This window comes from Astatotilapia calliptera, chromosome 18, assembly GCF_900246225.1.
Source record: "Astatotilapia calliptera chromosome 18, fAstCal1.2, whole genome shotgun sequence".
In the NCBI taxonomy this organism is placed as follows: Eukaryota; Metazoa; Chordata; class Actinopteri; order Cichliformes; family Cichlidae; genus Astatotilapia; species Astatotilapia calliptera.
The window spans coordinates 28,262,518-28,277,405 of NC_039319.1; the positions used below are offsets into that span (position 1 = coordinate 28,262,518).

The 14,888-nt window shown below is 41.0% G+C and overlaps 1 protein-coding gene across 2 annotated transcripts in view; it reads left to right on the forward strand.

The window, feature by feature from the left end:
• The window catches only part of rem2 (RAS (RAD and GEM)-like GTP binding 2), a 35,195-nt gene that overhangs the window by 3,624 nt on the left and 16,683 nt on the right, over positions 1–14,888 (forward strand). For both annotated transcript variants that reach the window (XM_026149589.1, XM_026149588.1), the window contains one exon: positions 2,507–2,580. In XM_026149589.1, the coding sequence (XP_026005374.1) occupies positions 2,507–2,580 (74 nt within the window). The remainder of the gene's footprint in view (positions 1–2,506; positions 2,581–14,888) is intronic.

The following is a 14,888-nucleotide window of genomic DNA, read 5'->3' on the forward strand; positions in this document are numbered from 1 at the left end:
TTTCCACTTAGTTTTTAACTAGGTTTAACCAAGGTTTAACTTTAGAAAACAGTAAAGCACGCTCATCCAACCACAAAATTCACCCAACCACTCTTTGAGCACTTTTGTTTTGCCATATCATGACTACCTAAATCATGTAGTGTCCAAATGTCTAAAAAAGACTGGTGTACATCAGTAGCGCTTATGCATGAAGGCTATACCTTTTTAGTTTACATTAAGTATAAAACCAAAGAGTAAAACTATGTTTAGGTTTACAATTCTGATCCTGAATTTCTCACCTCCAAGAGAGGTTTACAGGTTTCCCTTTTTTCCTGTTCTTTTTGCTCAGCTCAGCAAATGCTTTTATATTTAGCATGCAGACATTGTGCAGATTGGTAGGTGGGACCAAGGGATTCTGCACTAATCCGTACCAGCTGTTTCCACCTATTTTGTTTTTCAGTCTAAGCTAGGATAACCAGCTACTAGCTGTAGCTTTAAATATAATAAAGAGACATGTAAAAGGTCTCAGTGACCTCAGCCAGGCAAATGGGATATTCTGGTTTATTGGTCTTCGTGTCATTGGGTATATTTCTACTTAAGGTATACACGTCTACCATTAAAGCTCATTAAAACTGTCCCGACCCTCTTTCCCCCTCTATCAGTCAGCAGGTCTGTCTGTGGCAAAGATCAGTTTAACACCGGGGATAATCAGCTCTTGTCTCGGCCAATCGATAAGTCACTGTCATTAAGAGACGAACGCTCTCCATCATGCATAAAGCTGACGTATCCTTGACATCATCATGTGGTATTCATTGCTGCCAACATTGTACATTTGGATTTATGCATCATACAGGGAGAGAAACAAAAACCCCTCTCAGACAAGGAGCCTTTACATGTTTCCCCAATGCCACTCTTATCATGCCCGGGAATTTAAGTGGTGCACTAAACCGTTCAATTATTCACACATTAAAATTGCAAAGTGTGGAAAGAAAAAAAAAAGACACAACACCTATTTAATTAGCACTTTTTTAGTAGTTTTGAACAGATGCTCAGAACCATAGCATCTGTGAGTGGAGTAACACCTTACCAGCCAATACGCAAAGTAATTACTTTCCAAAGACAGCATTGATTTACACTGGGAGATTTGTTGTCCCTAAGAGCAGAAATCTCATTGATCCCGGTGAGTTTTCCACAGTTATTGTGTATTTTAATGAAGAAGTGTTTGTGCTAATGGTGTAATGATAGGAAGCTTCAGTTTGTTACGCCTAAATGAATTTACGATATTTAATGGGCACGTACAGTAGCTCCATCTGGCTGCTTTTGTGTATCAAAAAGAATCATCGGATTTTCAAAGTGCTTTGATTTTGCAGCTGTTGCCGGTAACAATTAAAACACGTACAATTAGAAAGAGGGGATCCGTGAGTTTCATGTGGTTGCTGGAAGGTAGCGTACCAACGGCAGTCGCCGCAGTGATTCCAGACGTGCCTGTATTTTAAATGTATCATAAGATTCAATGTCCATTACTCAAAAAAATTGCCTTTTGAGATCAGATGATGGAAAATTAAGCATGCGATTCAAAATAGTGACACATGATGTGTTATTTCTCTATATCAGGGGTGTCGAACTCCAGGCCTCAAGGGCCGGTGTCCTGCTAGTTTTAGATATCACCCTGGGTCAACACACCTGAATCAAATGATTAGTTCATTACCAGGCATCTGGAGAACTTCAAGACATGTTGAGGAGGTAATTTAGCCTTTAAATCAGCTGTTTTGGATCAAGGACACATCTAAAACCTGCAGGACACCGGCCCTCAAGGCCTGGAGTTCGACACTTGTGCTCTATATGGACTCAATCTTCACTGTCTCATATACGCTGCTGCTGTGAATATTCAAAAATGTCTATTAATCTGCAACTGAAAACATTTCATTCCCAAAATAATAAATCTCGTTTCAAGAAGCATTTGGTAAAAATTGACCTTGACTTATAGGAAATGGGGAAAATCTACCTTTTTGACGAGCTGTTTGAAAAGATTTCCTTCTTCGGTAAGAGTAAAGAGGCTTGGACCGAGAGTCGCCGATAAGGCAGAGCAGTTAGACTGGGCTTTAACATATAGGCTTAAAACATTTGTTTCATGGGATTCCTTGACAGTTAAGAAAATGCGGAATATCACCATCATCATTTAAACTGGAGCAAAATAGCATTAAAACATCTGCATTATACCGCCATATGACATAAACACATCATTTAGCTCCAAAGCCCGGTCTTTAAATGCTTTGCTGTAATCTTCACAGATAATGATGTAAGAACTCTCGAGTAGGTCAAGGACAGTTTTTAAGACTTAAACTGGTTCATCAGTGTCTTGAGGCAGAATATGCAGACAATCTACTTAAGTGGTGAATATTGTGATTCATTCTTTTTATCGCCACTGTTATGATTTTCTTTTACAACCTGTCAGACCCCCCCTATTTATTCTTAACATGAGCTGCATTGTCCTTTCTTATGTGTGACGAGGGCGTTTTGTTTGCAGGTGAGGGCTACGAGTATACGGTGACAGTGGACGACGAGGACAGCAAAGTCATCATTTTTGACAACTGGAAACAGGTGAGTGACTGATAGCTTCGTCCTCTCTCTGTCTTCTTTTTTACACATTTAAACCAGTTCTGTGTCCCTTCTCACTCAATGCCCTCTTTCTCTTCCCACTCTTTATAATCTTTGCCTGTACTGAAGAACAGGGAAAGCCATTTGTCTGATTTCACGTGTAAAGAGGTGTAAAGAGAGTGCATTCCTACTTTTGCTTTTACACCTACTTGTGCGTTTGCGTGTGTGTCCTCCACTGTAGAGGGAATCCTGGAGAAGCGTTCGCTGTACTTGATCTCTTTGAAGTTCTCTCTCTCAAAAGTGGGAATCACTCAGTAGTTAACAACATATGTTTCGATTCAAATCTGCTGAAAAAAGACGACTTCTTCGCAGGCTAAAATTGCTCCTGCTACGCATCATCGGTCTTTACAGTTGAACAGTGCGTGCAAGTTAATGTGACCTGGTGGTGGTGATTGTCGTAGCAGGAGAAACTTGAGCACCAGCAGCCAGCTTGTCAAAAAAAAAGATCCTTTTGACACAGAGCGTATTATGCAAAACCAAAAGGCGTGCAGTTATTAATGGCTGTTAATAATGTGATGGAACAGTAGAGCCCTCTAATTAGTATGTAGGGTAGATCATCCTATTCCAGATGTCCACTGGGCTTTCTCTTTTCTTAAGGTTGAATTAGTCACATTTAACTCAGGAGCATCCACAGCAGGGGTGCTCACTTCTTCACTTTTCCTGGTGCCCCTTTCTCACCTCCAGTGTTGTTGCCTTGCAGTCGTTGTGTTTGAATACCCTCGTCTGTTCTTTCGGTGGCTTTTTTTCGTGCTTGCTCGCCTCATTCTGCTGGTTAAATCTTGCTGAGAGTTAATTATATTTGTTATTATGTGCGTGTTTATACAAGGCAGGGCATTAAGGCTGAAGCAACAGAAGCAGTACAGCGGGGAGCTTGGAAAGACTCCAGGGCCGTCTGCACTTGGTGGGGCGAGGGGCAGCAACCCTGTTCAGCATCGCGTTTATGCTAGTATTTTGTTTTGTTTTGTTTTGCAGTAATGCCACTAGATACAATATATATGCACACAGTGTCTAAAGGCAGAGTGTCCCACATACAAACAATCAGGTGCAGAAACAGATGTCATCCAGATGTCTAACGCGTGGCCGGGCATTGAACTAGCACAACATTAACCGCCGGGCACTCTCCATCCCAAGAGGCCAGGCTTCTGGTCTTGTAGTGAGCCGCAAGTGTTCTCCATGGGGCAACCCATCCTATACCCAAGTTACCATAGCAACATGCACAGACACACACACACATACGCACTCAAATGTGGCTGAATTAATCACTCACTCGCTCACGCATGAAATGATGCTGGAATAGTCAGCATCCAACCCTGCTGGCTTTGGGGCTTCATCCGTTCTCTGGCCTGGCCCCATCCTCTTCCTTTCCCAGCAATGCAAACTGCCAAAAAAATGTGAAAAGGTGGCATTTACACCCATAGATTGCTCCTTCAAGTACTTCTCGGTTCGACTCACAACTGATTGGTACATGGACGTCAAGTCGGAGCTACAATTTTCCCCGAACTGCAGGGAGCGTTGCACAACAAATCACAGGTAGAGCGCACCGTAAGGGCAAAAGAACCTGTAAATATGTACAGACTGTACCCGCGTGCGTGAATGCACACTCTGCATCGGCCTGGTCAAATGTGTAAAACAACACCAGCAAACACAGCCACAGAAGGCTGAGAGTCTGCTTGGCCAGACACTGGGACGTTGTGAGTGTTGATGACGTTATAGGGATAGGATGGTTTAAATAAGTCACGATGTGCCAGAAATAGAAACACTGGCACACTTGGCGTTGACCTAGCCAGCCTATGTTGTCCTCCACTCTAAGCCTGAGATTGGTCATTGATTTAAGCTTTAAACAGCCAGTAGGGTCTCTGTGTCAAAGACCAAGTGGACACCTTTTCCCTAAGTGAGTCCTGAAGTTTCCATTGTTATTTGATAGCTTAAAATCTTTATATTTATTGTAAGCAACCAAAACGTGCAGCCTCAGGCCTGGAAGAATGTAGGGCAATGATGCACAGTATGCGTGTTTATCAGCATGGAGTGAGGAGAATTTGCTGCTGCACCTAAGGGTAGGATCGTTTATTATGTTAAAGCAAGTCAGGATGCAATTTGGAAGAAGATAATTGCTGCTTGACCACATTTCTTATCTCAATTAGGAAGGAAGAAAAACACAGTTCAACCAGCCAATTCTTGGAGTATTGAATTCTGTCCAGAGAAGCAACTCCCTGGACATTTTTCCCTTTCCTGTTTTGCTGTTGTTTAGTCTTAAGAGAGTCATTCTGCACTATTTACGGTTCCCCATTTCTTGCCCAAATCCATATAAGCTATTATACCTAAGCAGTTCTGTTTGTTTTAGTCTCCGGTGGGACACTCATCTTGTGCAGATAAGTGTGTAAACAAAAATAAAGGTTGAAGTCACAGTTTTGTGTACTATATTTAAGAGATCAATGTCAACTAGAGAAATTGATTTACTGTATATAAGATTTATACTGTTGGTCACAAGTAGATGAACACGACATTAACAAAAAGCATGTTGTTTAGCATTAGCGCTCCGCTAACCCTGCTGCTAACTCTGCTAGCTGCTTCAGCTATCCATTAGCCCGTTTGTTGTTTCTAGTCACTGTACCTAGTAAACACCAGCATAATTTGACATCAGTAGCTATCTAGCATGGTAGCTAATGTAGGGTGACCACATTTTGATTTCCAAAAAAGAGGACACTTAGCTCAATCATGAAGAACTTGCTTAAACATATTTAACATATTTAAATGATGCCTTCACTGTGCGGTTAATTAATTGTGAAAAAAATATGTCATATAGGCTTTTACAAGTCAACAAGTGCAAAAAAAGAACTTAAAAACCTCTGGAATTAAATAATGGTACAGAAATAATGCTTAATCTGCATAAAAAAAATTACCAGTATGAGGGCTAGACTGGGAGAAAAAATTGACCAGGGTATTTTGACTGGAGACCGGCCCACCAGGTATTATAGGAAAAACCATAAAGCCAAAAAAACTTTGGTTGTAAGATTCAGATAATTATTTTTTAAAATCCAGACATTTTAAATGAGAATAAGAAAGAAAGGTATTTCTTTGTGCCCCCTTTTCCCTGTTAATGCCCAACCTGGCCCCCTGGCAAAACTTTGCTAGACCCGCCCCTGCACAGTTACCAGCTGTCAGCTACATAGAAAAGGATCCTGGTGTTATTTGTCTCTCAGAAACAGTTCATAACTTCCCTTCAACTCATATATGTCCACCTTAAAGGTAACCCTGTTTCTCCATCACCTGTTTAGCTCTGATGATTCAGTAAGGACATTTCCTGGTTTCATCTTCATGTTTCCCTCTCACCACATATCCAAACCGATATCATATCACTATCAGTAACATCATAGCACCCGCCCACCTGTATAGAAACTCCGTCATGCTAGCTAGTACGCAGTATGAGTTATTGTAACTGACTGTAAAAAGTTAGCACAATGAAAATAAACTACACCTAAATTTGGTTTATATCTGACCCAGATAGACTGCAGGTCATAACTTCACCTGAAGTTCAGTTCACCTGACACTCGGACCGGCGGCCGCCTCGGGTCTCTCCTCCTCCTGCCTCCCGTTTCCCTCATCCACCTGCTAGCCTCTGTGGAAGCTCCGCCATAGACACCACCAAATAACTGAGTTATTTTTACACACCGGCCAGCATCTGGCCAATCCACCACCTTTGATTGTTTATACCGTTACAAAACAACAACAACAAAACCATCGGCCGTAAAAACGAAAAATCACCATCGGCCCACCAGGCAAATGTATGCCCGATGGCTAGTCCAGCTATGGTCAGTACGAGGGAAATTTCTTTTGCAGTTCGTCTGAAAAGATGCACTTGCGTTTTGGGATCGTTTGAACATCATTAGGCGCGTTGCTGCGCGCTGTCAGTCCTGTCCTTGAGTGCAGAACAAGCGCTCACAAAGCAGCAGTTCGGGGATGACGTCACACACATGGGTCCTCGAAAATCCCCCCCGACAGAACGTGAAAAGTGCACATGTCCGGGGAAAAGAGGACGGTTGGTCACCCTAAGCTAATGGTAAAAATTTGCTGACCTGGCTTGTTTCAGATGGATTGACTTATTACCCTCAGCTTCTTTGTTATGTCAGTGTCTATCAGTATTGGCAAAGAATAAAGAAAAGAATAAAAAAAGATGAGAGAAATAGCCTTCAACCATGTTATGAGTGTTAACACTGCATAGCTTGTACATACGTCGGGCAACGTTCTTTTTTAAAATGATAAAATAAGAGTAATAATGGCAAAGAACAATCTAATGTTAGCAAGGTTTTTCCAAGCCCAAAAGTCAGATCAAACCTTATAATTCTATGGTCATGGAACAATTCTAATATTATTAATACTTTATTGTGTTTTGGAAAGAAATCCTCTTTTATCCTCAATGTACATAGAGGTCATGGGTCAAGAACAGAGCAGCATCTGGGCAGGGATTCAGGGATTTACTAATAGACAGTTCTGCAGGGAGCTGGTTCCACACACTGACATATTTCAGCTTGAAACTAGGTCATGCAGGGACACCCATTACTACTTTATCCTTTTGTGTATGTTCTGCTTGTGCACTTGTGTGTGTCTGAGGTGGCGTGCAATAGTCTCCATGGTGCACTAACGGTCTTTATGGTGTACTAAGTCTATGCTGTGATGCCAGCTTTATTCAGCAAGCTGTGGTCATTCATGGTTGGATTATGGAATGGGTATGTGTGTGCAGGCGTGACTGACTTACTCAGTGCAGGCCAGATGGACTCAGATATATGTTTCCTTAGGGTTGTCTTTGTGCAGCAGTAAGTAAGTAAAAGAGAAAGAGCGAACCCACTAACTCGGCATTCCATCTGCACTAAGCTTCATCATCCTATTATCAGATTTTGACTACCACAGAGCAAGGTGCTCCTCTGTCCTCTCTTCTTGCATTTGCTCCGCCTTCCTCCTTTGTCCTTTTCCTTGTCATTTTCTGTTCCTCCATTCATCACCTTCGCATCTTTATTGATCTTCCTGCTCTTTCATTTTGCTCTGACAGCCAGTCAGTCAGACAAATACAGCACAGGCCAAGGAGGCAGGCGTGTGGAAAGTGCATGTGATTACTTTTCAGAAAGATGAATGAAGGCTATATACGCCTATATATATATATGTCTGTGTATGTTTGTGAAAATTGTGTGGGGATGTGCTTGACCCTTTTGTTTCCATGTAAAGGCCCTAAAGTAGCTTTGCTTATGTATTTTGTGCTGCAAAGCAAACAGCTTGCAGTCATTCAGGATGTGTGTTTGAAGCAGTGAGAGGATGCTCACACGTCCTCTCAAAAAAGGGCCAAATGCTCTGATTCAGCCTATTTTTTTAAAACCACAACTGGAGGGGATAATAGTCTGAGTGCTCACAGAGCCACAACATGTTATGCAAATCATGCCTGATAAGTGATTCATTGTCCTCACTGTTAATGGATACTGATGTAGTGCGTGGCACTAGCCAGCATGTGAGTGGTTTTTAGAGTGCATGCTAATCTATGTGTGTGTGCATGTGTGGAAAAAGTTGTTTTTATAAAAAAGCTAAAAAAAAACACAACAATGCATGAAAATTGGTAATCTTTCCAGTTTAATGACAGAGTCGTGTAAAGAAAATAGTCCTTTAAAACGCACATTTGATCGTCTTTGAAACATACAGATAAAAGTGTTGTGCTTGAACAGTAAAAGCCTTCTGTGCTGAAAAGCAAATTTATGACCACTCGTCCACCCCAAATTATTTCAGCTGCAAAGTCAACTCATTTTAAATCCCCCACAACATCACAATGAGGATTCAGATCTGAACTTTAACTAGTCCTTTCAGTAGCCCTCTATTTAATATTTGGATTTACTACTTTTGTCCTGTCACAAAGTCAGCTTGTGATTAAACTTCTACTTTTGGACCAATGGTCACGATTATCTTCAGGCACTTTTTGATATGATGCAGAGTTCATAATTGAATCAAGGATTACAAGCTGCCCTGTCTCTCAGGCTGTATCTCCTTAAAAGCTATTCTTGGTCTGCACAAATTATATCTGCTGTTCCTCTGTACAAACAATTTCTTAGAAAAACACATCTGTAAATCAGACATTCTGCTCTGGGGCAGAATTTACTGAGGTGGTAAGTCCCGGGCAGGCTGTCTGTCTGACATCAGCAGCATTTTTAATTCTTATTCTTACTTTTATTTTTTCATGTCTATTTAAGCGCAATTTATGACAGTATGTTTGCACTGAAGCACCGCAGCAATTTCCTAATGTTGTAAACCTGCTCAACATTTGGCAATAAAACCCTTTCTGATTCTGATTCTGATTTGCAGAAGATCTTTGCTATGATGAGCAAAACACTCTAGGCTCTGCCCCCCCCCCCCCCCCCCCCCCCCCCCCAAGGAATTTGTATATGAAACGCCATTGAACCCTTCTATTTGACTGTTTCTAACTGATTTACTCGATTATATTCCCTTCATTACAATTTTTCGGACTCTTTTGGTAAAATCACTCTCCATCATTTTATCTGTTCTCAGAACTAATCCATATACACAACCTGACACACACAAAAAAAACCCCAACCCACAGTGTTCAGGACATGTGGTTCCTGGGGAAAACTAGCTTTTCTTCTTTATAATACAGTGAATGCATTACAGTGTACTTTGAATTACCTGCTAAGTTGAAGCCGACGAATGATTTGTTCAGCTTCAGAGTCACGTCTCGGTGCTGGGTCAGGCCCGAGGACAGGCTTTGATCCGATCTTTGATCCTTCGTCTGCAAACTTGCTTCATTTCAATGCTGCTGCGTTGGAGGAGAGGGTCGCTGGTCCAAAGTGGAAAAGAAATGCTTTGGTCTACTTTCACGAGGTTCACCTGACTCATACTGTTGAATTAATCATTGCACTAACAAGACATCTTATAAGACAAAAGCAGACACATTTTAAATATTTACTCTTGGAGGAGATTTGGAGGTTTATTTTATTTCTTTTTAACATAAGATAAACATCACCCAGGTGATTGTTGCAGAAATGACACAGTCTTCAACAACTCAGTGTTCCCACATTTTCAATCTTCACTTATTTTCATGAAATAACGAGAACATGATCTATCACATGAAATTTGTTTTAAGTTACTGTTCTTAATGTTGCAGTTTTCATCATCCTCCTTGTTCACCACCTATATGAGTCTTTAAAAAGTGCTGATTTTGATTCAGAGAATAGTGCAGAAACTTTGTTACACACTTTAAGCTTCTCAAATAGTTTCCACCAGTTCAAAATCAAGTGTTTGAAGTTTCAATGAGATGTACTCCAGCGCAGCTCCATCAATATTATCTTTGCCAGGAACAGGAAATGTGGAGACGTTAAGTCTTAGAAAGCCTTTTCTTTGTCATTTAGAACAGATTCTAACTAAAGCTTTATGTTTATGCTGTTTTTATGGCCCCTAAAAGTCAGCACTAAAACTAAGCATCATGAAACTGAGGCTATCAATAACAGAGAAAGTAATGCACAGTCATAAATGATGGGTAACAGCATGAGGCATAAGGAGGAGTCGTTTGAGGATTTAGCCCAAAGCTACATTCACCCACAGAAAAAAAGGCCATTCTTTATTGATAATTTCAATATAGAGCCAGTATCACAACTGTAGCTTTGGAAACAAATATTGTTCCTTTATTTTAATCGGGGTCGCAGATGCCAACAGACTTAATAAACTAATCCGTAAGGCCAGCAATGTTGTGGGGATGGAGCTGGACTCCCTCAAGGTGGTGTCGGAGAGGCGGATGCTGTCCAAGACAAAGACAATGTTGGATAACACCTCCCACCCACTCCATGACATGCTGGTCAGTCACAGGAGCTCGTTCAGTGAGAGACTGAGATTACCGAAAAGCACCACTGAACGACACAGGAAATCATTCCTGCCTGTGGCCATCTCCCTGTACAACGCATCCACTTAACACACTGTTTGCTGCTACAACTACACATGTTTCTTTTCCAAATATTTATTTATGAGTGACTTATGTATGTATGTATGTATATATATGTATATATTGTACTATTCTTAGTTAGTGTATTGTCTGTCTTGTCTTAATGTTGGTTTAAAATGGAGCACTGTAACAAAAAATAATTTCCCCCAGGGATCAATAAAGTATTCTGATTCTGATTCTGATGACTGTGTAATCATCTGAGTCTGAGAAGCTCAGCCCCAGTGCAGGGAAAATTCAGACATATCTATTTATACATAATTATTCCTACCCATATGGAAAAGATATATATAAATCTTATAAAGTTTGTATCTGTCTTGTGTGAAACTTGTATGAAAAGCATACAAGAGTGAAAACAGATATAAGATCCCTTGAAAAATTATATAATGAAACTTGTATGTTTTGGATACTTACTAAAACAATATATGAAAGTAATGAGAAAGTGGCTACTTTCATGAGTAAATCATGTAAGCCTTATATGATTTACTCATGAAAGTGGCCACTTTCATGAGTAGTCACATATAAGTTTTTACTAGAGCAGGGTGATATGGCCCAAAATATTGATCACGATATATATTTGAAAATTTGCGATAACGATATAACTGACGATATAATTGATGCGAGACAAAATACAACTCCACAACATTACTAGCGCAAAAAGACAACCTTCCATTTATTTCACTAAAACAAGAAGCTGGTTTTTATGTACATTAAAGCTTTGTAAAAATGTAACAGTGCAAATGCAAATTTCTATCTGAAAGTTTAACCAAAAGGCATTTCCAGTAGAAATGGGCTGACATATCCTGAGCATAACCATGTATAATATCCACTGAAGTTAAAAAGAGGTGCTTTGCAACATTAAACTGCAGTGTGCAGTACGTATGTTTCGGACCATAAGGTGCACGGGATTGTAAGGCACATTAAATGGCCTGTATTTTATATAGCGCTTTACTAGTCCCTAAGGACCCCAAAGCGCTTTACATATCCAGTCATCCACCCATTCACGCACACATTCAAACACTGGTGATGGCAAGCTACATTGTAGCCACAGCCACCCTGGGGCGCACTGACAGAGGCGAGGCTGCCGGACACTGGCGCCACCGGGCCCTCTGACCACCACCAGTAGGCAACGGGTGAAGTGTCTTGCCCAAGGACACAACGACTGAGACTGTCCAAGCCGGGGCTCGAACCGGCAACCTTCCGATTACAAGGCGAACTCCCAACATTAAGCGAAACAAAGCAGTCAGATAAATCAAACTTTATTAAACTCATTCTTCTTGCTTCCTCCACTTCTGTACCATTGATTCATTAATGTTGAATTCTCTGGCAGCTGCTCTATTCCCATGTTGTTGCAGTATATTAATGACTAACCTCGTATTGTGGATGGATTATCTCAGTTGTTCTCCTGACTGAAGTTTCGTCCGTTTACAGCATCCTGCCATGCGATTGCATTTGTCTCTAACCATGAGGAACCTTCACGTTAACTTTTATAAGTGGAAAAGTGTTAGTGTTCGTCCTCCAGCTTCACTGTTTATGTTATGCTAACATAGCTGTGTCGCTAGCGATTACGTAGCCCATCATTATATACCAGCTAGCCCAACTTCAGTAACCCTACAAACGTCACTGCTGTTTAGTTTCCTGTCTTCATTTATGTTGGAAGTGATAGCAGAGCTGTACGTTTGAATTTTTTCAGAAATCTCTCAGTCAGAACATGCTATATCATGTTTAGGTAACTAGCGAAACTAGCGAGCTAACTTCCGCTAGCTTCCTGCTAACTTCTAACTCCGTTAAATGTAATACATTTTGTTTTCATGGATGCCTGGAAGTTAAACTTCATAGTTACACCTGGTAAAGCAGCAACGCTGATCGTTTTATTAAAGATGAAAGAATTTAGACAGTTTTTAACTCTCAGTGATGCTGCAGTGTTCGTTTGACCTGAAGTGTACGGAGTTTAGGACCCAGATTACTCCCAGATTTAAGAGCATCTTAGTCCGACAAATACGACAATAACGACGGCCGCTTGTATGTTCTGCAAAAAAATGTGCTTTGTTGTGTATCTGACGGACAAACACCAAACCAGTTCCACATCACTGAAGTTGCACCATTTTTACAAACCAATTCTGGTTCATCTGTTTCACTCAACAATCGGCCATGTGCGTATGAAAACAAAGGCACTGCGCATGCGCGTTTTACTCATATTCTATCGCGATATTTCATTTTCCTATCGTTGCCTAACATTATACCGGTATTACCGTGAACGGTATAATATGGCCCAGCCCTAGTTTTTACTATATCTTTTCCATATGGGTAGATAGTCAAACTTATGGATCAGATCCAGGGATATGTGAATATTGAATGTGTTATTCCAAAACAAATCTACTACTCTGACTTCTTTCAACTCTACTGAGAAGTCCTCCAGACTTTGAAACTTAGCACTAAAAGGTTTCCCTCAAAAAAAACGAAGTGGTCCCAGGACTGATGAACACTTCTTTTGTGTTTCTGAGCATTTAGCTGTGCCTCCTGTGTTGCGCTTGTCTGAATATCGCTGCCTTTTGTCTGTCTTGCTTTCATTTCAATTCCTGGTTTATTTTAAAGGTTAGTTCTTTTTGTGGATATTTGGGTTTTTAATTCCTTCTTTTATTCCCTTCCCTACCCTTGTTATTTTTTTGTTTGACTTCACCCTGGTGTTTACACAGTTTGCATTCATCCTGCTGGCTCTCTGCATTTGTTTTCCTCTTCTTCAGTTGCATTGGTTTGTTGGATTTTCACATTTTGGCAAAATGTTGTTCAATTCAGCCAGACGAGTCCCTGTTTTTAATCTTGATAATTCCATTAAATTCCCCTGAATGCTCTATTAGTACTGTGTGAATGTTGTGGATGATTGTATGTGCACGCGTGCCTGGCTTTTGTATTTGTGTGTGCATGGGAGGAGTTGGTATTGACAGATGGCCTGCTCTCCGTGAACAGAGAGAAGCTGCTTAATCAAGAGAGGGAGAGAGTTGGCGCTGTCCCGAGTTGCTCTGCCTCCGTTTGATAGAGAGGTGTATTTACTTGGTCACAGCCTTCTTCCTGGATCGGTTCATTGCCCATCTAATCGATGTCTACTCTATTTTTGTACGGCTTTTCTCGCAAAGATTTGTCCCTGATTCTTTCTCTGTCTTGTTTTCATTCTTCCTCCTGATCCCCCCCCCCCCCCCCCCCCCCCAATTCATCAGTGACAGGTGGCCGGTGGCTCCCGTCCCCCTCCTTCCTTTTCCTCTGCTTGTCTTTTGCTGTGTGCTGTCAAACAGATAGCCTGCCAAGGTGCTCCCCATGAATTTCCTGCTCCGGGGTCTGATCGGGCAGTTCTTGGCCGCTTCAGATTGTTTGAATTTTTCAGCCGTCTGAAACTCTCTGGAGGGCTGGGATGTTTACCTTGGGAGCTGTAGATGTAGGGCACAGGCATGGGCACGCTCACACAAGCAGACTGTATGCGGTCCCAATTCAGCAGGCAAATTGGATCATCTGGTCGAAATAAGTTATTTTTTATTGATCCAGTCTTTTGTGGTTGTGTCCTATTTTCAGCTGAACTATGAATAGATTATGTCTGCTGATGGAATGCTATAGATTTAAGGTTTTGGATTAAACCAACCATCAAATATAATTCCTTTATTTTACAGTAAAGTCAAGAGAAAAGCTCCAAGCTAAAGAATGTTATATAAACTTAATTCTCTGCTATTGCGCCACAAAATGGGAACAGAAATGCACTGCACTTGTATTCCTTTATAGCTAAAGACTGCATGCATAGTCTGTGTTTCCCAAAGACTGGATATAAAACTTTGTACTTTCCACTTTATGGTTCTATTTTCATAATGGTTCCTGTATTATCGACATGTAGCCTCGAGAACGAGGCCTGACATTACACTGTGTGGTTTGGTTTCAGGTTTCTGTCTTTGGGAGAAAAATGGTTTGTATTGATTCAGTTTGTTCAACATAAGATGAAATGTCTTTCGTTTTAACCGTTTTGACCCCACTGACCCATTCACAAATCTATATTTCCATGTGCACGCTATTGTGGAGAAACTTTGCTGAACCCACAAAACCTCAGTGTCATGTTGTCATTGTCATGAAGGGAGCAGTTAGCTATGGATGCAAATATGTTCCTATGCACTAATAGCATTTGCCCGATGGCAATAGCTATTAGTGCAAAAAGACCTTTGGTCCTATCAAAGTCTATGGGGAAACCGCTTTATCTCTTAACTTTTGTAAACATTTAACTGCTGAGTTCTTG